Raw genomic sequence first — 23,676 nt, forward strand, 5'->3', positions numbered from 1 at the left:
TTATCTTGTGTCAGACCCCTTGTTTTTGTGAAAAAAAACTGTTGTTATCAACCCGGTATTCGGTAACGTGGTCTATAAATGTAGTAGTGCCGGGTACTTTGTCTGGCTTAATTGTTGATGTCTTGTGCTTCTACCTTTTCTACTTCATTCTGAGAAACCAGTGGCAGTACTGCTGCTCACCTCACAAGTTAAGTGATATTGGCGTTGTCTTTATGATAGGTCTGTGTCCACACTTTTGGGTCTCGCGCCAGATGCTTTGAATACAATAAAAAAAAACATCGTTTGATAGCAGACCTGGGAATACATTAGTGACTGCTTTATTGGTTGAAGAATGATGTTGAGTTATCAAGAAATCTCTTTGATGTGGCTGAAGAATCTGATGTATGTGGTCTGGTCTTTGCACGATAGTAAGCGTAATACTAGTGGAAAAACGGAATCGTATATCATGGCACGAATAGTGTACAGCTGATGAAACAATGAAGGACATGTGTAAAAGGTGCCATCATAGAATTTGGAATCAGCAGCAGCAAGATGTCTCAAGTTACTGGTGGTTGAAGATACTAGCATGCGTGGGTGCATGTTGTCATCAGGAAGTCAGGTTACTGTTCTCCAGCAGTATTCGTGCACCATTTGTCTTGGAGGTTGATGTCAGTAATAGTTTTCGGTCGGTAAAGCAGGTCTGGACAGCGACCTCTTGTGATAGAGTGGTTTTAATTGAATAACTCTACTATCTACCTGCTATCGTAGTTCCACTCTGGTGTACGTAGTTTCACTGCCTCCTCCTTGTTGATTGTACTGGTGTGACCTCGGATCTAGATCTATCTCATTGTCTGCAGCAGCATCATTACATTACTTTCGGGTTATTTGTTAGGGTGGTTGTGTTGGTATCCACGTTTAACAAGACGACTGACCATCGTGTGCGTTGACTGTATCTGGACATGTATTGATGATAAACATGTGTTGTAGGGTAGCTCTGTAGGGATACCCATCAAGCTGTCTTTGCCAAACTTGTTTTTAACAAATTCCAGTGCTCGTATGCCATGGTTACCTATGAATTATTGGAAATAAAACTAATACCATATTTAGTTGTAATTTTAGTCACCGCAGTTTTTATTAAAGATTTTGATAATATTGCAGATAGATCTGGTAAAAATGAATAAAAGAAACACGTTCCACAATATATTACAAAGGTGAGCTGATTCAGAATGTAGAAAAAAATATTTTTAATGGTATTATTGGCTTGCAATACTTGCCGGTTACAATGGATAAGCTATGCCCACTTTGCCTTAGTTTCATAACATTTTAAGCGTAAACATTTTTAATGTTAAATTCTAAGTATTTTTGTAGCTCAAAATTTTATACAAGTTTGCTATAAAATCTCAGTTTTTCTGATTCGTTATTTCTTATATGAGTTATTTGAATCATAAGTTTAATCTCATATGACCAGCTACCCAAATCTCTGGGTCGTAGGTTAGGATGGGAACTACCGCATAGATTCATAGAGTTTCATAAAATAATGCTCATTTATTTCTTTATCAAATTGCACTTCTAAAAGTGTCTAAGTTTTTTTTGAATCTTCTTCAAATGCAGATCTTGATAAATTATATATTTATTCTGTAGGTGATTCTATTATCATTAGTCGTTTATATTATTTAAACATAAGCTTTAGAGCCTTGAAATATAATAGTACGAGTCCTAATTCTGTATGAATTGCTAGATTAGAGGTCTTGCTGTACACACTTAAATATGTCTTATTGTCAAATTTTGTGTTTTTTTCAAAAATAATTTTTCAAGCTGATCTTATAATCAGCTGACCAAATCTCTAGGTCGTATGTTTGGGTGGGAGCTATCGCATAGATTCATAGAGTTTCAACCATTTTTTGTATGGATTAAAGAGGTTCTGTTAAATTATTGTTTCAATCATATATGTCATATTGTGGTAATTAATTGGAAATAAAAAAAAGGATTTAGATTTTGAATTTGGTTTGTTACCTACTTCTCTTAACATTGATCTATTTGACAAGTTGTTCAGACTTATTTTTGACCTACAACGCTGAAATATATTTAATGGAATATTTTATTGTTTACCATAGGGCAAAACAGAGAGCTGTACTTAGAAATGGTAATATTGATCATTTCACTTTTATTGATAGATCTCCACTGAAAAAAAATACTTGCTATTTTGTAATAATCTCCCGGGAACAGAAAAATGTTCTTCATTATCGGAGTAATAACAACTGTACTGACTTCTTATTGAAAATTATATGAACACGCAAGCTATTTTATATCTTGCTAGACTATACATTGAAAACTTACACCCATAAATTAAGGAGGCATTTTAGCTGGCTTTCAAAATATCTTAATTCACAAGGAGTTTACTCTTGGTACACATAGGTAAAACAATACGGCATAGACAGTGCTCAAATGGATACAATTGTTATTTGTAGGAATATAAAAAGGATGTTGAACAATTGAAACTAGTTATTACAAGAGAAATGTCTGAAAATGTATAGAATTATTTAAAAACAAATTGGATAACTTGATGAGAGCAGCTAGTTGAGCCTTTTTAAAGAAATAGAAAATTCATTAGAATGAAACTTATATATACTTTTTAATGACTTCTCAATTAGCAGTATATTAACTAAATTCAGAATCAGTGACCATAGTCTTGAAATTGAAAAAGGTCTATATGATAAAACTCCGCGTATTGAAAGACTATATGCCAAAAAATATGGAGTTATTGAAGATGAATCTAATTTTATACTAAAATGTAAAGTAAACCTGAATTTGTGAGAATGATTGTTTAAACATATAGAAATATGTGAAGTAAATTTCACAAAAAGTTCGCAGTGGCGGATCCAGAGTTTTAGGTAAGGGGGACCCAAAATATTTCTTGACAGGATCATCGGTGAGGGTCACGAAGTGATCCGAATTTGCTAAGAGATTTGGGGGCATCCCCCCCCCAAGAAAAGTTTGAAATGCTAAACCTCAAATCCTGCATTCTGAGGGTATCTTGAACAATTTTTCAATAATTTTTAAAATTTGCAAGTATCCGCCACTGGTTTGAATGAACAAGATTTAATGTAGTTATTAAATCCTTTTAGACATGTTAGAACTATTTGCTTTTATTTAAAACGGCCATTAAAACAGAGGACACAAACATTACCATGACAATGTATCAAAGTGGGGGTATTAAAACCTCTTGCTGCAAGTCACAACTAACATTTACAGCACGGAATTTATTGTACTATTATAGTCACTCCACAGAATTCTACATCTCAAATGGTAATGACAAACCTTTCCATATAGTATGATCGAAAGGGAGGGAATTAAAACTTGTGGTTACGGGTGCTAACCAACATTTACAGCAATGAGGTTACTTCACGGAATGTGCTTTACTACTATAGTCACTCCATAGAAATCTACATCTCTAATGGGAATGGCAAGGTGAAACTCTTCTATATAGTATGATCGAAAAGGGTGGTCTTAAAATCTCTGGTTGAGAGTCCCAAACAACATTTACATCAATGAGGTTACTTCACGGAATTTACTTTACTATTGTAGTCACTCCATACTTGCCAACTTTTGAAAATACCCATGAGTATTTTTAGGAAGGACAACGTTGGGACGGACAATTTCGTGACATATTTGTTAAAATTTTGGGTTATACTGTATTAGTGTATGGATGACAGCCGGCCTCTAATATTTAACACTGACCCCTCTTACATCTAACTTAATAAGGGCCTTTTTGCAGTTGACCAAGTATATTATCACTATATACGATCTTGTAATGTAATACATAGAATTTAGTAATAAATAAAAAGATAAATTAATATAAATAAGTAAGTTTTATTTAGAGTCGGCATGAAATAATACCGACATAATAATGACATAAGAATGACATAATAATAAACAAAAGCTCTACTGACATAATATAACAACAAAGCATGCAAATAAATAATGGACAATACAAGAGATACATATATGATAAGAGTTGGCAAACAAAGCAAAATAAAAGCATATTAAAGATATATATTTATGTTGACCTAAATGGAGTCAGCACATGCCGTGCATTTAAAGTTTTTTTTTCTTTGTTATAATGTTTCTAAATTGATTAAAATTTGATATTTTTCGAAATTCATCAGGTAGGTTATTCCATAAAACAGCTGCAGCATATTTAAAAAAGTTCTTACCATAAGTATTTGTTCGTACTCATGGTATATCTATGGCAAGCCAAAGTGGACAAAAATTAGCATTTCCTAATATTAAAAATGATTTTTTAATATTACAAATTCATTTTCTAATATTACAAATTGGATTTCTTATATCACAAAACACTTTTTTGATATTACAAAATCATCTTTTTTTCAATTGAATTTCTAATATTAAAAAACTATTTTTGAATATCAGAAATTGATTTTCTGATACTAGAAATGGATTTGTCGTATTCAAAGACGATTTTTTAATATCAGAAAATCATTTTGTAATATTAAAAAATGTGACTGATTTTCTAATATTGCAAATTCGTTTTCTAATATAACAAATTCATATTATAATATTACAAATTCAATTTGTAATATTACAAAATGTGTGATATCTTATAATATTACTAAATCAGGAATTTGTAATATTAGAAAATGACTTTTTTAATATTACAAATAGAATTTCTAACATTAAAAAATCTTTTCTAATATAAAAAAAAATGATTTTGTAATATTACAAATTCATGTTCTAATATTACAAAATATTCATTTTTGTCCACTTTGGCTTGCCATATATATATATAATATTTGAATATCGAAAACTATGATTTGAGTTTTTAAAAACAAGGAGATCATGCAAACATGGCGATGACAGTTTGCTTAGAATCGTCAAACACTTTATAGCCAATGTACGCATCCTTCTGATATTTAAGCGATGGTACTTTAGCTCTTTCTAATAGGTCATCATATGCACTCTCATTTTCTTCATATATAAACCGCAAGACTCTCTCTTGTATTTTTTTCATAGTTTTTCTTTCCTTGTTTGTCTACCCCGGACTTGACTTTTTATGAGCAACTCGGCGGGTGTTTCTAGAAAAGCAGAGGACGCTTACCCTACCGGTGCACCTGGTCCATGCTCCCAGTTTTTAGTGGAGTCCGAGTTACTCATTTACTTTTGTTACTTTGTATGTTTGATTTTAGTTACTTCATGTTCTTTGTTGTGTATGTCTGTTTTCCATGTCTGGTCTTTGTCCCTGGATTGCATTCTTTTGATTACCGCTATAACCTTGGTTCCCTTGATTACTTTTTTTCCAATTTAGAAGTATTACTTTTAGTGAAAAAATGTCATGTCCAAGGACAAAAAAACACTCTACACGTTGACGTACTCCCAAAGTTAGAGTGGGGAAACGCTCTCGGACCCACGTGGAGTCTATGGGTAGATCAGAGCGTCAACACGGCAGCCCAGCCGCTAGTAGGACATACTCTGACTGAGTTCTTCAGTCAGATATCCCGAAGGCTGGGCTCCGCTACCTTCTACTACTAACCGGCATTACTAACAGAATCCCCGTAAGGGGCGGTCGTGCAAGATCCGTAAGGATAGTCAAGACCGTAAAAAGCCCCAATCATCAAAGACATAAACGTATTCACATACTACTACTGTTTCAAAACTACATTGTGATCATCATCACTTTTTTTTATTTAATCCATTCTATAGATGACAGAAGTAAATACCATAAGGAAAAAGATCTTATTTAGAGGAAAGTTCATCCAAAATGAAGAATGTGTTTGTCATTCTAATCATCTTTTTATTCATCTGCTTTGTAGAATGCATTTTGGTTTGGAAGTGTTTTCAAACTTTTTAAAGCACAATTTATATCGGGATTTTGGTCAAATCGTGTTCGCGGGGCAAGAGCGAGTAAGTTGAACTTGAAATTTGTTTTTAAAAATTTCTTAGAAAAGAGGAGATTGCAACTTTAGGACCCCCTCTAGATTCGCCATCGTATGCGAACCCAAAAGAATTTTTAGACACTTATGGGACGAAAATCTGTATGGACCGAGTTAGCCAAGGTGGTTGAATCGGATTTTGACTGGTTTTGTCATTGAGAAGGAGCCCAGGAACCAGTTACACTTGTATGAAAGTAATTTTTGGTGTGCATCATGTAATTGTGTCTAAAATGGAATAATTTCATCATGGCAATGTTTAGAGACCATTTTAGAGTAAGTAGTTCTCTTGAATCATACTAAATAATTTTTTTCTTTCATGTGATTAATTTATGTTTATCGTTCTCAAATATTTTCTACTTCAAAGTACTTACAAGTTGCATGACGTTTGCTGTGACCGTTGGTATGGGACTTTGTTTGAATCTTACTATGCATCAGGCTTCCGAGGAAAATATAAGTTAACCTCATAAAATTATTAGGATTTATGATTCTTTATACCTGTTGATCACTGCACAGCCACAGGGGTAAAAACAAAATATACACACTGACACAAGTCATAATCAGTGTCCTAGCTAGAGCAAAATGGAGGGGCGCCGCGCCACACTCCTATCATGCCCGTGTCCCTCTGCCCCTATTGAGTGCCCCCTTAGTGCCCATTTACAATTATCTGAATAGCCCTTTAAGATTTCCACTCTTGACGTCTTGTTAATAAATTACCCCAAGCCAATTAAGAAGTGTCACCTTCATTAACTACATCCTGTCGTAATTAACCCTCAGGTAATTATCGGTGATAAATCAGCTGACCAGGGTTATTGGATAATGATTGAAAAGTAGAACATGAATCCCGATTGGATCTATAACAATGTTATGGACAGCCAATCATTGGTTAATAATTAATTTCTACTGCACAATTAATTTTACAAATATTTTCAAGTTAACAGGTGTAAATTTTGAAGAACTACTGGTATAAACAATTGCATGTTGCACATGTTTGTTTATTCAAAATGTCAGTTACCTCCCATATAATTTCAATATTTTTAAAATTTTCTATATCTTCAACAGTAAAGGATATTTTCCATAAGTTTAATTAAAATAGTTATAGTGATACTCCTTCTACTTCCTTAAGATTTTGATATTTAATTGGAGCAATATTGAATATTTGTAACATTTCATGTAATTTTTACCTCATAGTATGTCATTAATGTAAAGAATCACTTGCCCTTGTCACTAACAGGTGATAATATGCTGGTTCACTTCAAAAATATCGAAAATTTTAGTCCACACAAGAATCTGATCATATTGAAACTGAATTCTTAACTCTCTCACAGGGGAACATAAGGCTTCAGTAATACAGTTCCAGCTCATTCACCTCTATATTTGTGTGATATCTAAGATGTATCTGTTTTCTGAAAGCACTTGGTCATCTGAGAGAGGTCTTTGAATGCAACAATTAACGATTAAAATTCATTCAGAATTAATACAAAATACTCATTATATACATGTATGTACCCATTCCAGACAGCAGATATGAAAAATGTCCATTCACTGTGGTCCTTTGTAGAAACTAAAATTTCAAGAACATTCCATGCGTTTTTAACATGTTGTATATTTATATTTTCAGCCAAGATAAAATTATTTTTTTTTGAAACATCGGATAAAGATGATGCATTGGAAAATATTAAGTAAAAATGTCTTCTACACAATGTACAGATATATACAGATATCTGTTGTCCACATTGGAATTTCGTTATGTATTGGGAGTTATTTTGTACCTGTTCTTATGTTTTGTATAGTTGTTTCACCTCTTATACATATTAATTTAATCAAAAGTTCACATAATAAAATATCAGTTATAAAGTCTCAAAATGTCCATACACTCTCCTCCTCTTCTCAAAGACTAACATCATTTAATCAAGTATGTCTAACCACTGTCCTATCACACATTGTTTGCATGAATATTGAAGATGATATCTGAATCTGTAAATAGTACATGAATTTATATAGACAATAACAGTGTATTGACTTGAAATTAAAACAATGTGTGAATGAGGCTTAAAATTTGGGTTATACAAAAACTGTACACCAGGTTTTGCCTAACATTTTTCCAATATGTGGAAACTTTTGAAGAGAATTTCACACCACTATGTTTGTTCATGTAGAAAGAACACACTACGTACATGTACATGTAGTTGTGCATATTACATGTACATTACGTAGAAAATATAATTCCTGTAGTTTTGCTGGAGTTATGCCCCTTAGAATTACATGTTGTACATGTCTAAAGTGACTTGTCATCAGAGATGGGGTAATTGTAATTGTAATCATTTATCAGTTGTAATTGATTATTTTTCTTCAAGTAATCATTAATCAACTGAAAACTTGATTACATGTAATTTGATTTAATTTAATCAATTACTTTTCCAAATACCCTATAATTCTGATTACTTTAAGATTACATGTTAGTTACAATTGAAATATTAAAGCCTCAAATGGTATCTATAGATAATTAATGCATTATGTCAACAACAAAAAAAGAATAAAATGACTGTTATTCATTCAGTGCTTCTTTGTGTAAAATTTCATTTGTTTTTTCTTTTTCTTTTTCTCCTGTTTTTGTGAAGATATTACAAAATGTTAATTCAATACTAAAAAGTAAAAAAAAAAAATGAAATTATTCTAATGAAAAAAAAACAGTATGTAAGAGTTTTCAAAAGATCCTATAAAATTGTTTTAATGAATTTGGTAAGAAGTACAAAAGTACAAGGGTATTATGGCTAATTTTTTATATTCAAATAACTGTCAAGTGAAATAGTTCTTAAAAATCAAGTGAAAGTCACAAATTGTTGTATTGAAAATGTACATGTATTTATTTTATACATCTTGGTGGTTTAATAAATTGGTGAAGGTTGATGTTCTACTATACTTTAAAAAAAATTACCTGTTATTAATTCAAAGAAAATACAAATACATGTAACAAAAACAAAATGTTTCAAACCTTTCAAGTAATTCATAGTTATTTGCAAATTCATCGTAATCAGATGTAATCATGATTACTTGCCAATGTAATCATTAATTTAATCAATTACATTGAAAGTAATCGGACCCATCTCTGCTTGTCGTTGCAACTCCTGCAAGCTAGAGAATTTCATGAAGCTTGGTATGTTGTAAGGAGATAATGTGTTCTTGAGCACATTACCAGGAATGTGTGATCCCTTGAACTCTGTGGGAGGTACAATTATGCTCCTTTTTCTGAAGTACAACACTGAAACATCTTGTTACTGCAACTCATCTCTGCTTCTGAACCCATTTTTGCAAAAAAAATGCCTAGGATCAGCCAGGCCACTGGAATCACAAATTTATTATTTGGCCTTATATCTTTTTAAGTTGACTCAGTTTCTGAACCCATATAAACTTGGGTTTCTGAAATGCACCACTCTCTTACATCTTTTTATGTAAACTCTGGTCATACAATCAATGGTGGGCAATTTATGAAAAACACAAATCCTAAACTAATTCCTTTATCAGTGTTAGGGCATTGGGTGTACTTACTTAGTTTTTAAGTAGCACCCCACATAAGAATCATGCAAAATGTGATTCATGGTTGGAAAGCCTACATATTTTTATTTTTGATGTTTTGTTTGAAATGTCGTAGTAAACTTAAAGTTACATGTGGTTTTTCATATAACCCATGTTCATAGGAGATAAAATTATATAGAATGCACTGTAGATTTCAAAATTAAGGGAGATAACTCTGTAAATGCCTCTCAAATACAATAGAATCTATTGTATTTTCAGTGTTGATTATCTCCAAAGAGCAGGCAGACATGAATGAATAATTACATATTTCACAATATAGACCCATAAAACAACTTATTTACAAAAATAAAAATATGTAGCCTTTGTTGGGGTATATCACATTTTTCGGATTTTGCATGATTCTTACAAAGGCTGCTACTTAAATATCTTGATTTATTAGAGTCTGAATACACTTAATTTTTGTTTACTGTAATGGAATGTTACATATATATTGAAAAAAAATGCCACTTTTAAAATGAGAAGAGAGAGTTTTTCCGTAAGAGAAGCAATTCATGACTATTCTCTATTCCACCTTTAGTAAGTAAATAAATTATTTATAATGATATGGATCTGTTTACCGGTAAATGAAAATAAACACAGAAATGACATTTTATTATCATACTTTATGACAATCTCACTGAAAATTTGCTTTGCAAATTCACAAAATTTTCAGAGAAGAGAAAATACCATATGTATGCATACGTAGTTTTAATATGGACAAACATAACAAGAATTTCCCCAACAGTGCCTTCAAATATAGTCTTTGCCAATTATCCTGACACACATTTTTTTGTGTATACATGTACAAAACAACCTTTAGGACTTATAGTTTACATAATACTGTTTTCTCTTATTGTGATAACAAAATACAAGACATTGATTTATCTTCTATTGAACTGTTGAAGTTCTTACTGAATTACTGTATTCTAGGATTCCAGTTATTAGGTACCAATTGCAAGTGAAATTCTGTCTTTGGAAATAATGGCTTAACGATTATGAGTTTTCTGTAGATACATTGTAAGGCATTTTATATAATTAGTAGTAGTGGCATGGAATTAGCTTGAAGATTACATTGATACATTGGTACTAATAGTTATAAAATAGATTATATCGTCTGTAATTAAGTGTGACTTCAAAAGTAATTGAAGATGTCAACAAGATGATGAGATATTCAAAGAATTTTATTTTGGATAAAAAAATATGAGTATCATGTACTATGCAAAAAAATATGAAAGTCTTGTTTCCTGCTACCACCAAGAAAAAACAGAGTACTGGTAGGTAGGTAAGGAAGTTATTTATTTTTCAAAAACATTTTACATTGAGTTAATGAGAAAACAATCTAGACTTTAGCTTGAGACAAAATGGCCCTAAAATGTTTAAGGTAGGCACAAAAAATAAGGGTAGGTAGGGTAGCAGGAACCAGACTTATTATATTATTTTGCCTAAGAGGAATGTGCGGAAAGTAGAACTGACATGTAAATGAATAAACTTCTACAGTGAAATACAAAAAATGTACATGTAATCATAAAAAGATGGATGGAAAAATTAAGGTGTTTTATATCATATTAATCTCCACAATAATGTGTACGTTGTGGTGTTGATTATTCCTAAAGTTGAATATGAAGTAATTAATATTAATGATACTAGGTTATTTTCAATGGAGCATTCCATTTTACTGAAAGGGGTAAATAGTTAAACAATGAGCAACATCCACCCCTTTTGCAAGCATTGCCACATTTGTAATCCACCAAAACACAGATGCCTACAACATCAGAAAAGTTTCTTCCCTAAGCCGGTAAAGGGCTGGATTAGAGAAATGAGATCACCTTATGGATTTAACTCAATCACTCAGGTAAATTATTCTGCCTTATTAATAAGCAATGAAGCTGGAACATCTTATCAATACCACACCTGTTTGAAGTGCATGTTTTATAAATAGTTGTAATTGTGTATTTGTTGAGCATAAATTTTTATGGTATACATTTATATACTTCTGCCAGACAGAATTAAGGTGCATGTAACCTTAAGGTCAGATATCAGCCAAGCTGAGTGCACTGAAGGGTAGAATCTTTGGTGATTGTATATTGTGTATTATAGCAGATGCTTTTATCAGGGTACAATTTGAAGGAAAAAAAAATCATGCAAATAACAACTTTCATGTATATTTTAGTTGTTGCACATGTAATTGGGAGTAAATTTTTTTGACATCATTACATTGTCACTGTCACCCTTCAGTTATAAACACATACATGTACTTGTTCCTGTAAAGCTAAGAAAATATATTGCTTTTTACATCTTTTTATATGACCACCAAAACAAAATTCAGTTGTATATTGATGACATGGTTGTTGTTCATAAACATTTGTGTCCAGATAATAATGTGAGAATAAGTATTTAATCCTACATTTAAATGTAGATTTGAAATTGTACCACATAATTTCATACCACTAAATGAGCTGGGATTGACCTTGAACTGTTCTGGAACTACTGTAGTTAACAAAATGGAGCTCCAAACAAACATTTTCTTGATGTCCCGACAATTACTTACATTGAAGTTCTTCAAGTATAAAAACTACCTCCACAAACTTACACATGCAATTACAAAAAGGGTCACTGTTTATGGTGACTTTAATTTGTGTGCTTGTATTAATTCTGTCCTAATGTTAGATCAATCTATCAAGTTTTTATACTCCTATGATGTCATCTCAGTTAAATTGGGTTTTATTAGGGCCCTTCATATAAATACACATGTAGGTGGGCACCCTTATAGTGACCAGTTTGACCATCCATCTTTAACAAATCTTGTCCAAGCTAGAAACTTAGTTGTCTTTCAAGACAGGTTTTTTGATATTTTGAATGTTAGTAAAAAAAGCAATTTTAACTGTGGATGACAAATAATATACAATGTACAATGTATGGAGTTACGTATGACGAGAATATGTATGGTGTATTTGTCAAAGAGACATCAACCCCTGGATGAAAATTCCTGCCCAAGGCCACCCATTGATCTTCAATGAACGACGAGGAAACCTTCATACCACATATACATGTATACTGGTCATTTAAGTTTTGTGATTTCATCATACTATTTAAAAATTTTCCTTTTTCCAATTTGAAGGAAAGGAAAGTCATGAAAATTTTGAAATTATCAATCCAAGATCTGGGTTATGCAAAATGTTTTGTAAGGCCAAATAAAATTAATTAGTAGATTCTTGCCCCCTTTTCAGCCCTTAAAATTCACAATAAAAAAATTGGGGTAGAAATTTTAAAATTAATTTAATATTTTTTCCTTGTCGGTTTGTACATGTAGTATTGAAATATTATAACACACAAAATTTTTCTTTTTTTGGTGACTAAAATTGAAAATTTTTTTCTCTGAAACTGATGTGGCTATGAATTTTGAACATATTTATACTTCAAATAGCTAAAATTAAGCTAGCAACTATCTCGTCAGAAATAAAAAAATAAAATCTTCCCAACGTCCCTATATTTTTTTAAGGTTGGATGAGAATCTATTATTTTAGTTTACTTGGCCTAACTGATATATTTATTTAGTGAGTTTTGGACAGTCTGCCAAAGAATGTGTGAAAATAATTAAATTTATCTCTTTGTAACTTACTTCCTTGTTTTTCACCTGTGCAGGATGGCTAATCAGGTATGAAGTAAATTTTCCTTCAGAACTTCTTCATATTTACTTAAAACTTTGAGACAGATTTGATGGTACTGATTTTTATACATTTCATTTCTACCTTTGGTTACATGAAGACAAGTACATGTAGTCTATTTTATTGTAATCACTTCAGACTTTATACAAACTTAAAAAAAATGATATTTCAATATTGACCTAAAATATGAGTGTTCTAATAAGTTTTTAGTTAAAATGAATGAAAAATCTTGATGGTTCAGTTAAATAAAAAGAACCTCTTAATTGATTCAGGGTCTTAGCTGTAACCAACACAATAAACCAGAGAACTTGTTGCCAAATGATGCTAAGTGAACAAGTTATGTTCAACATAGCATTGTGTTGTTAATACAGTGTACAAATTTAGTGTTATTTTTTTCACTTTTTCTTGAGGAAAATTTGGATCTCTTTATAGTAAGAGCACCCATTTTGTAAATCAATGGACCGTGCACTTGGTTAGGAGCATTGGCATGTATTTTAGTTGAAAGTATATATATATATATATAAGCATAATGTCATTTCACCTCACCCACGTTGGAGCTCTAAATATGGTGATGAATCATGTTTCCTTATGCATGCGTGGCCAATGTAATGTAAGAAACTAATTTCCTTTTCTACTAACTATTTTTGTTCTATTTGACTGAATTATGGCTATTCCCACAATGGATGATGCTGTACAGTGGGTTTTTAAAAAAGTTTCTTTTGAAGAAAAACATAAATTGGAGGTACAATGTATATCAATTCTGTAAATTAATCAGTTTTTCTGATTTTTCAAAATTCTTATTTGTTAAAATTTAATGTGAATAAATTCTTCCAATTCAGTTGGAAACTAGATTTTGAGGGCCAAACCCTGAAGGCAATGAAAATTATTACCAAACATGCAGTAGTTACATATTAGTACATGTGTATGTATGTGCTAATACATTGTACATGTTACTTTTTGGAATGAATTATGGAATCATGATCACAAGAGTGCTTAAATCAATGATGATCATACATGTATATCTTTTTTTTCAGGGTCAGAATGGGTTTGAAGAACTGAGAAAGTTCATAAAACAGGGGAGTGAGTTTTGTAAAGAAGTGGCAACTATTATTCAAGAAAGGTAACACATGCCTATATTCCTGCTTTTTAAAATATTTCTTGTCATATATCACTCCATGTATTTTCTTATTCTCTGTTTTAACTTATTTTTAGGATGGATCATATTTTATGTTTTCATCTATAGAATTTCCTAATTTTTGCCTGAGATAATGTTGAATTTATGTGTACATAAAACATATAGAATGGTTTTTTTTTATGCCTCTGTAACATTTAGTTTGGGGGCATACTGTTTTATCCCTGTCCATCTGTCCTGTTCAGGATATACAGTTATTCCATTTAACTCCTCCTACAGTATTTAACAGTATCCATTACATGTAAATAAAAAAATTGCTAGAAATACTTCTGTGTCCATTGACCAACAGATTAATTTTCACAGTACCTAATTATTTTTTCCTTTTTAACATGGAATTTTATGCATTGACTTTAATTTAACTTTAGTTATGACTTAGCTTTGTGACTCACTGTTTAGAAGGAAGTACATGTAATTATATTCATTATTATATCTATTGTTTTTACATAAATCATGTTGGAAAATTTAGAGGGTGATTTATTCAGTTTAAGATAAGGCTACATCAAAATAATTTTTGTTTCTTGGATTATTAAGTGTAATTATAACTTATTAAAAAAAAGTAAATTTAACTGTATTTTGCTTTTTGTGGATATTTTAATAAATAATTTAATTGCTAATTCTTATACACTTGTGAAAGATGCTGAAATTTTGTATCATGCCATTTGAGAGTTCCAGCCTTGAAATTTTCTTACTATCCAAAAAATTGTCTACCTTAAAAAAAACTGATTTTAATTTTAAATAGGTTAAATAGGTTGAACCTTCTTTACAACTAATATAGTAGAGATGCTGTTAAAGCTTTGTTGTCAAACAATGACATTTCACAGTCTTTTCCTTCAAAATTCTCAACAACTAGCCCGAATAATAGAGGACTGTATAGGATTCAACTAGCCTGAAACAAGAAAAGTACACATCATTTCAGTAGCCCCAATCAATTTTTATTAGCCCCGGGCATCAGGCTAGTGGCTAAAGGTGAGCACTGCTTTTCTACAAAAAAGTCAGTTGAAAATACACTGTATTGGTTACAGTGTTTCATACAAATCTGCTTTTTTCGTTTTTCATAGAAATTTGAAGTATCTGATATCAGCTCTGTCAATATAAATAGATATAAGGTTTAAATCTCCATTATTGAGTGGATATGTAGCAGATGGGATTTTAAAATAAACTTGTATTGTTGTATGAAATAAATACATAATGACGTAATTATTGGTTTTATAATGAGTAAAAAGTTGAATATCACAAAACTCAAACGTTTCATAGCTGAATCTGCAAATTGTACCACCAAACCTCTTTCAAAACTTTTAACTTTTATACTCACAACTGTCAAAGAGGGTCTACAGTCCTACCACAATACTTGTTACTCCTTTAGTGGTATTAATTCAATGTAGATCCTGAAAAATTCAAAAGATCTTTTGGAGCCAATCAGTTCAAGACTATTGTCTGAATATAATAGCATTAAAACCTATGATTTTTCAACACTGTATACTTCTATTCCCCATACTCAGTTAAAATTCCGACTTAAAAACATTATACATCGTTGTTTTTGCCAACTAAAGAAGATGAAAGTATTTTCTGGTCTTTACCAGCTGAGGAAGATGAAAGTATTCCCTAGTCCTGGCCTAATTAGGTAGATTAAAGTATATTTCCTGGTCTTTTTCCATCAAGGTAGATGAAAGTGTCCCCTGATGTTGGTCTTCCAAGCTATATGAAAGTATTTCTTGGTCTTGTCTTACTTAGCTAGATGAAAGTATCTGGGGTCCTGTCCTACCTAGGTAGATGAAAGTGATCTCTGATATTGTTTTACCAAGATGGATTAAAGTATTTCCTGGTTCTGTCATATCAAGCTAGCTGAAATTATTTCTTGGTCTTGTCCTACTACACTAGATGAAAGTACCCCAGGGTCCTGTCCAACCAATTTGGATGAAACTTGTCCTTCCAAACGAGATGAAAGTATCCCTTGGTCCTGTCCTACCAAGATAGATGAAGCTTGTTCTTCAATGGTGGATGAAATACTGGTGATAAATTATGTCTTGGTCTTCAGACTGAAGTTATTATATATGGTTAGATATTGTAGAGGTTACCGGTATATGTTTGTATTGTAAACATGTTAAATTTCACTATGTTGGCAGCGAAAAGAAACCATAAAAATTAGTACCAGCAAAAAAGATTTTAACACTATACATGTATAAACCTTATCATTTCATGTAAAAATGCAAAAATTTATACTTGCAACTCTGTTCAGTTGACAGAATCCATGAAAATTAGCAACCCCAAAATTTATATGTTTTCAGTGTCTTTATTTTTTTTTGCTTAGGTTGTTTTCTAGTTAACTTAAAGTCAGTGACAGAAAGTTATGCCTAATTTATAGCCTTATTTGTAAAACAGAGGATTACTTTGCATTTTCTTTAAACATCAACAGAAAACTTTGGTTAATTTTTTATACTTTTGATTGCATTGTATATATAGAATTGAGATAATGAAACATTGAAGTCCCTCTAGCATTAGCGGTGTACTTATGGTACATGTAGATAAGAGGTTCAACCCTATTGGTTTACATTTTGTATCTATTTAATCAGTTGAAAGATTTTCAGTAACCCAACACATCACTGGTCATTCTTTATTCTGATGCAGTCAGTATAGTTTTGCTTTGTACCATTTGACCTTAAAGATGCTCTTCCATAGAAACATGAGTCACTTGATCACAATTCTGTTTCCCTGAATGGCAAATAATGATAACTTAATTAGTGGCGTTTGAAATAACTGTAACGACAATTAAAATTGCATGGCATGTGTTATTTTCTACCTTTTTTTTAAAAAAGATAGTACTTGTTTTGAAATTTTGACAGTGATTCAACTACCTCTTAAACATCAGAACTTTAAATAAAACATCAATCAGCATTTCCACTTTAAAAAATAAATATTCATAAGTGCAAGTATTGAACAAAACTGATATTAAAGATTGATATAAAAACTTCATACATGTACTTTGTTTTAATACATTTATGATAAATTATGATAATTGTTAAATAATTGCTGCAGATTACACACAATGTAAAATAAATATTTTATACTTGATGAAAAGTCTTTGATATCATGTCTGTTTTAACTTCCTGTTTAATGAGACTTTGATTTAGTAAATAGATAAAAAGATAGTTTTCACTGATAAAATACAGGCACTGTAAACAGTGTAGCTCTGTTAATATTAGGCCAAGTAAAATTAGTTAGTAGATTCTCATTCCCTTCCCCCCCTAAAAATTGACAAAAAGAATAAAAAATTGGGGTGGGAATTTCAGATACTACATGTATAACACACAAAGTTTTCATTTCTTGGTGTCTAAAACAATGTTTCTTCAGTGGATACAAGCCTACTACTGTTACATCAAGGAATATTTAAATTCTGTGATAGTCTAAATAGTGCAGCGTTATCGAGCAACATTGTTCATTTTTGTATAACCTAACTTGATATTTAAGCCATGCCCCATTACAGTGGAACTACTTCATTTATATCCAATACACTTAAAAGCATGCCTGTAAATTATGAAATTGCACAATTGATTAATGACAATGACAGAATTGATCCATGTTAAAAAAAAAGTTGATTTCACATTAGAAAAACAATTTCTTTTTTGTTTTCTTGTGTGTTTTAAAAATAAGAATTGTTTTCAATTATTGGTTAGGTAATTGTATATAAACGACTTTTGGTCAGTTTTATGCCATAACTTTCATGGATTATTCAGCAAAATCACCCTAAAGTCGTTTATATCCAATAATTAAACCAGTTAAAAACAATCCTTAATTATTTCAATTTTTTTTGGTTGTTTTGTATTTTGTTTATAAATATATCCCTTGTACATATATTTTACATCCTATTTCCATGTATGGTAATCTGTAAAGGTTGTGTTTTAAAGTTATTGTTAATTATACCTGCCAAATCATAGCTTCTACTGTTTTTTGTTTAATATTTTATGATTTGAACATTTGGTTGCGAATAGTGAATACAAAAAATAAGAACAAGCAACCTCAATGGCTACATGTTTGCAGCTATATTATTTGTTACCATGCTTCTGTTTTATTTGTACAATATTTTATTTATATTACAGGTCTGATTTAGAAACTCATTATGCCAAGAGTCTACAAAAATTAAGTGCTAAACTGCTGAAAGCCACCACTAATAATATAGGGTAAATACAATTACATCTTAGTTTTCTATAATGCATTGATATACTGTTAACATATTAATATTGCCCTTTGCTTATTTCCTGTCAAGTGACTGTATTTGCAATATCAATTTTTGCAGTTCCCATAATTGGTAAGTGTTATATAGTGTTAAAAATCAAATTTGTGGGTACTATTTTTAGCTGTGAAAATAGCGAAAAATTAAACATGCCAAAAATTAATATGTTAATGGTATTATAAACACACATTCATGTGACTATACATGTAGGTGGCTTTGTAATCCTTGGCATCTATTTGCCTTCATTTATTTTCTTTACAAATTCTTATAAATGTACATGTAGATAATAAACCAGAATGTAATTTAGCAAAACAATTATCCGATTAAAATGATTATTTTTCAGTGTGACGCTTTCCTATCATGTATTTTTTTTTTACCTGGATAGCAGGAGAGAAAGACTTATTTTCAACAATCGCAACCCAGAAATTTGTACCTCTGAAGAAAATTGAGAAGCTATTGAAAAAGTTTACATGAAGTGGTACCGCTCTTTTTAATTTTCCATAAGATTGCATTTTTTTTTCTTTGATTATTGTTACATGTATGTTTACAGTACATTATCAGAAGGATGGAAGGCAGTGTCTACAATGATGGAACAGGAGGCAGATCTCCACAGGTAACGTGTGTTAATGTAGATTAAGTGGAAGTTTTTGTAAGAATCAGGTAAAATGGGAAAAATCAGAAACATGCATGTCAAAACCCCACTGATCTGACAATATAATTTTAATTAGGATGCTTTCCCTATTTGACCATTATTTGATCTCTGCATCACTGAATTTGCTCTGAAAACCCTTCAATAGAATGTCAGAAAAATGAAGTTTTTGACAGAGATATCTGCCCTTGAAATGATCCTTTTCAGTGCATTTTAATGAAATTATAACTCAATTTACCAAAATGATATGGAAAATCTTGCCCTTTTTTCTATGATTCTGGTGGTACAAATAGTGAAATTGAACATTCAAAATGGTGGGGTTTTTCATACCATGTTTCACCCACTGCCTGAATCTTACAGACTGACACCTAAGCTTTTATCCTATTTTCAAGACAAAATGTTTCCATTGGGATTAAGACTGTAATTTGAAACCCCTGTATCTAGCATCTTCATGAATATGGTAACTTATTTGAACATTTATTTATGTCCTTGAAATATTTAAGCTCTGCTGCAATTTCCTAAGTGTAAATTGTAATTCTATATTCATATTGTAATTCGGTCTACATGGCAACTACAAATCATTGTTTTTTTTTTTCAAATTCTATGATGACAATAATGTGATTTATCACAATTTTGAACATTGGTAGGTGGAATTAATTTGTAGTTCTATTTTTTCATCAATTTTGAGTGGACATTATTTGACCCTATGTATAGTCTTGCTACAAATCCCTTTTCTGATTTTTCCCTCATTTTAACATGCTTATAACAGTATTGTTTTGCTTTGGACAAGAGATATGAACTAGAGGCTTTCTTTGTGAAGTTATGTCTTAGAGCTGCACTTACAATTTGCTTTGTGTTTGTGTTGTTTTTCAGTACCAGTATTTTTGCCTACATCATCAATAGTGAAATCTAAAACAAACATTTACCTTATATCTGTTTAATTTGACTAACTGAGTACAGCTACTGTCTGCTAATGTGTATTCTTTAGGTACTTTTTTTCAAGGCTTTATTGGGTAGAACTGTACTACCAAATTAAGATGCCAATGAATAATTATTTCTGTGAATAAGTGTATTCTAAGTTTAATCTCTCTATTGGTCAAGTGACACAGTGAAGAAGCCGTAATGAGTGGTCAATATCCTGTCACCCTTAGTTGTTTAATTAAACAGAATATAAGTTCTTTTACAGTCCCATCCTCATTTTCTGTGTCGTCACACTTTAATTTGAATGATCAGTTGAAGAAACTGACTTGAAGCCATTCAGAACTACCAAGTTCATTTGCCGAGGTTGGAAAATCCATATTTTTCAATCGTAAATAACTTTGAATATTGAGATTCATATATAAAATGCTCGAGATTGTCCGATCAATATATGGTTTAAAAGAAGATTAATCATAGATAAAGAAAATAGCTGCATTGGATTTTGAATCAGCCTATGGGGTTTAAATGCTTACAAAATTTAACATGTTCAAACCTGTTGAGTGCATTCCTCCTAAACTGTTCTGGAGAATACAATGAAATTTTATAGGAAGATTTGGTATCATATGTAGATGTGCATGAAGGAAAATTGTTTCTGTATGAGGTCTCTAAAACAGAAGATTATTGAACTTTCAGTTTATTAACCTTTCTTCATCTGAAGCAATGGGTAATAGGGTATGTAAGCCTCGTCATGTGACCCTGTGATTTCAGGAGAATGGGTCCTAGTCTACTATTCAAAAGCATGGAGATTTGTCATTTACAGAGCATTGATTAAATGTTAAGGACAAAACATTTTTTTGTGTAAAGAATACCGACACCGACAAAAAATGACAAATATCTATCTCTACATGATAAAGGTATTAAGATTAAACATAAAATAGAAGATTTTGCAATGTTATACAGCGTTTCCAGTACCTGGAAGTGAACAATAAAATGCAGATCGGTCTACAGTTTTCAATACGTTCTACATCCAAAATTCCTGTAAAGAAAATGAAACTAGAACGAGACTTGCATACCCTATTACGTCATGAGCTCTTAGTATTTTAGTTTTAAATTGAGTTGTGTTTGTTTGCAGAAACCTTGGTGCAGCTTTGATAGAAGAAATAAGTAAACCTTTAAAACTGTTGGTAGAGACACAAACTAAAGCCAGGAAGCCTGTAAGTCAGCTTATAAATAACCTGCATTTTTTTTATATTACATGTAGTATGAAAATTTTTACCATGAGGTTTTAAGACTTAGAATTTAAGATAAAGAACATTATACGCCATTGTCTGTTGCTTTGGTATGTGAGCAGCATTCTTTTAAATATTTTAGCAAACAACTTTGCTCATTCACTTGAATAAACAGACAGTACTTTACATTATTTACTAACCCACCTTGTTGCAAGGTGATGTATTCCCTGAGGCAAAAGGACAAGGTGTGAATCAAACCATTAGTATATATTATCATTATTATCTTACATAAGCATATCTAATTTTGAACATAACAGGTGATTAACATGACATAAGTTACAGTTATCTATACTGTGAATGTTTTAGTTGGGGCCAACGAAGTGTTAATTAATTGACCACAAATATGATGTTGTGTACTTAAGTACCAGTACATATAAAATTCAGACACTTGCCTATGGTAAAGTGCTTGCCTTCATGGTGAAGAAAAACCCACCAAATCAGTCTACATATGCTATACTTTCAAATAACGATAAGCTTATCTGCTTTCAGATCTGCACTTTTTTAGAAAATCATACATTCATCTCCCACTAAAGTTAACCTAATGTGGCCAAATCAAGAATGAGAACTCTTGCAAAATGCAAATTCCAAGTACAATCAATATAATTTTTTTCTCATAAGCACAATAACTGAACAAAGAACTAAGACTGGTTATGTAAACAGTAACGATTTCTGAACTAGAATTAAATATGAATTCAATGGGTTTTTAACATGCATGAATTGCCTCCTGCCTCATTTTTAGAAAAACTGGTACTTAAATACTTGTACATACATGTGTCCAGGAAAGAATCATACAGTCAGTTAACCTTAGGTGTTTACATTTGAAAATTTTAGAGCAGGAGATCTGCCTCTCAGAACTTTCTCTTGATTCAGGTTTGTAAAGGGGAGATCATTGTTTTTTTCTTCTGACTTGTAGGGGAATTTGGAGACTTGACAACCTATACAGTTATGACCATCTTTTAAATACAGCTCTGGCTTACAACCAGGCATATGCTTATGATTAGTGATTCAATCATTTCTTAATCCCAACTATTTTAAATCCTTAGGCGTTATAGAAACTGTAGGAAAGTGTAAATGAAAGTTGCCCACTGGAAATATTACACATAAAATTTACCTTTTTCTACATAAAAGTATGGGAAATTATTACACTATGACCAGTCAAAACATATTTCATGATATGTAGCAGACTCAAGGAAATAAACATAGGAAGAGTTGTTTTTGAGATAAAAAATGTAATTGAGCAGTTTCATTGAATATCTTGCTATATAATGAATCACCCCTGCCTGGTTTTTAGACAACACCAAACTTAAAAGAAGTGATTGGGTGTATTGGATGTCATATATCAGCAAATAAAAATTGCCATTTAATAAATGTTTATAATTATTTCCCTGTAATGTCATCATCAGTTTCTGTTTTCTATCCTGGCACTGCTCTCTGCAGAGAAAAAAAATATTTCAGGTCAGTAAGAACCAGGAAAACTAGCATTTTACTCTAGTATTTTCTGAAAATTAAGAAATAATTCAGGCTAAAATCTAACATGACTTTTTCATACAGAGGAAGATTAATATACGATTTTCTCCTAAATACAGATCTTTTGTATAATTACATAAAAATATGGTGTATCTCCACAGAAAAAGTGTCAATTATTTGATAGTTTTTTCTGCACGTTGTATCACCTCTACCATTGGCATCAAGAGATATAAGCATATGTACTATTTACGGTCGTCATCATGAACCTTGGGATCATTATGGTGTATCCATCAGCACTATGAAAACTGATTTGTTCAACATGTCATAGTTTTCCTTTCCTCTTTTGACTACCCCGGACTTGACCTTTTATGAGCAACTCGGCGGATGTTTCTAGAAAAGCAGAGGACGCTTACCCTTCCGGTGCACCAGGTCCATGCTCCCAATTTTTAGTGGAGTCTAGAGTTGCTCATTTGCTTTTGTTACTTTGTATGTATGATTTTAGTTACTTTATGTTCTTTGTTGTGTATGTCTGTTTTCCAAGTCTGGTCTTTGTCCCTAGATTACATTCTTTTCATTACTGCTATAACCTTGGTTCCCTTGATTACTCTTACATTGCTTTTTTTTACATTGCTTCTATGGGAGAAACATTCAGATTTCCACAGTGCTTATTGAAAAGTGATTAAAAAAACTTTAGGATACGCTACATTAAGCTAAAAAAAAGAGGTTGGAAGGTAATAGGAAACACAAATCTTTTTTAATTTGGCCTTA

At 31.5% G+C, this 23,676-nt stretch overlaps 1 protein-coding gene across 5 annotated transcripts in view; it reads left to right on the plus strand.

Annotated features, from left to right (window-relative positions):
- The first annotated feature begins 6,066 nt into the window (after positions 1 to 6,066).
- Positions 6,067 to 23,676, plus strand: part of LOC148603123 (nostrin-like) — a 36,635-nt gene continuing 19,025 nt past the window's right edge. Inside the window, exons 1-5 of one of the 5 annotated variants that reach the window (XM_088553982.1) lie at positions 6,067 to 6,200; positions 14,200 to 14,285; positions 18,452 to 18,532; positions 19,136 to 19,198; positions 21,285 to 21,366. In XM_088553982.1, coding sequence (XP_088410108.1) covers positions 6,174 to 6,200; positions 14,200 to 14,285; positions 18,452 to 18,532; positions 19,136 to 19,198; positions 21,285 to 21,366 — 339 coding nt within the window. In that variant the 5' untranslated portion in view covers positions 6,067 to 6,173. Of the gene's footprint in view, positions 6,201 to 10,296; positions 11,353 to 13,115; positions 13,156 to 13,814; positions 13,908 to 14,199; positions 14,286 to 18,451; positions 18,533 to 19,135; positions 19,199 to 21,284; positions 21,367 to 23,676 lie in introns of those variants that run through there. The other 4 variants (XM_088553981.1, XM_088553985.1, XM_088553983.1 and 1 more) reach the window with 4 other exon arrangements.

Source organism: Perna viridis, chromosome 11 (genome assembly GCF_037379345.1).
Source record: "Perna viridis isolate PV_CMFRI_1.1 ecotype Kerala chromosome 11, ASM3737934v1, whole genome shotgun sequence".
NCBI lineage: Eukaryota > Metazoa > Mollusca > Bivalvia > Mytilida > Mytilidae > Perna > Perna viridis.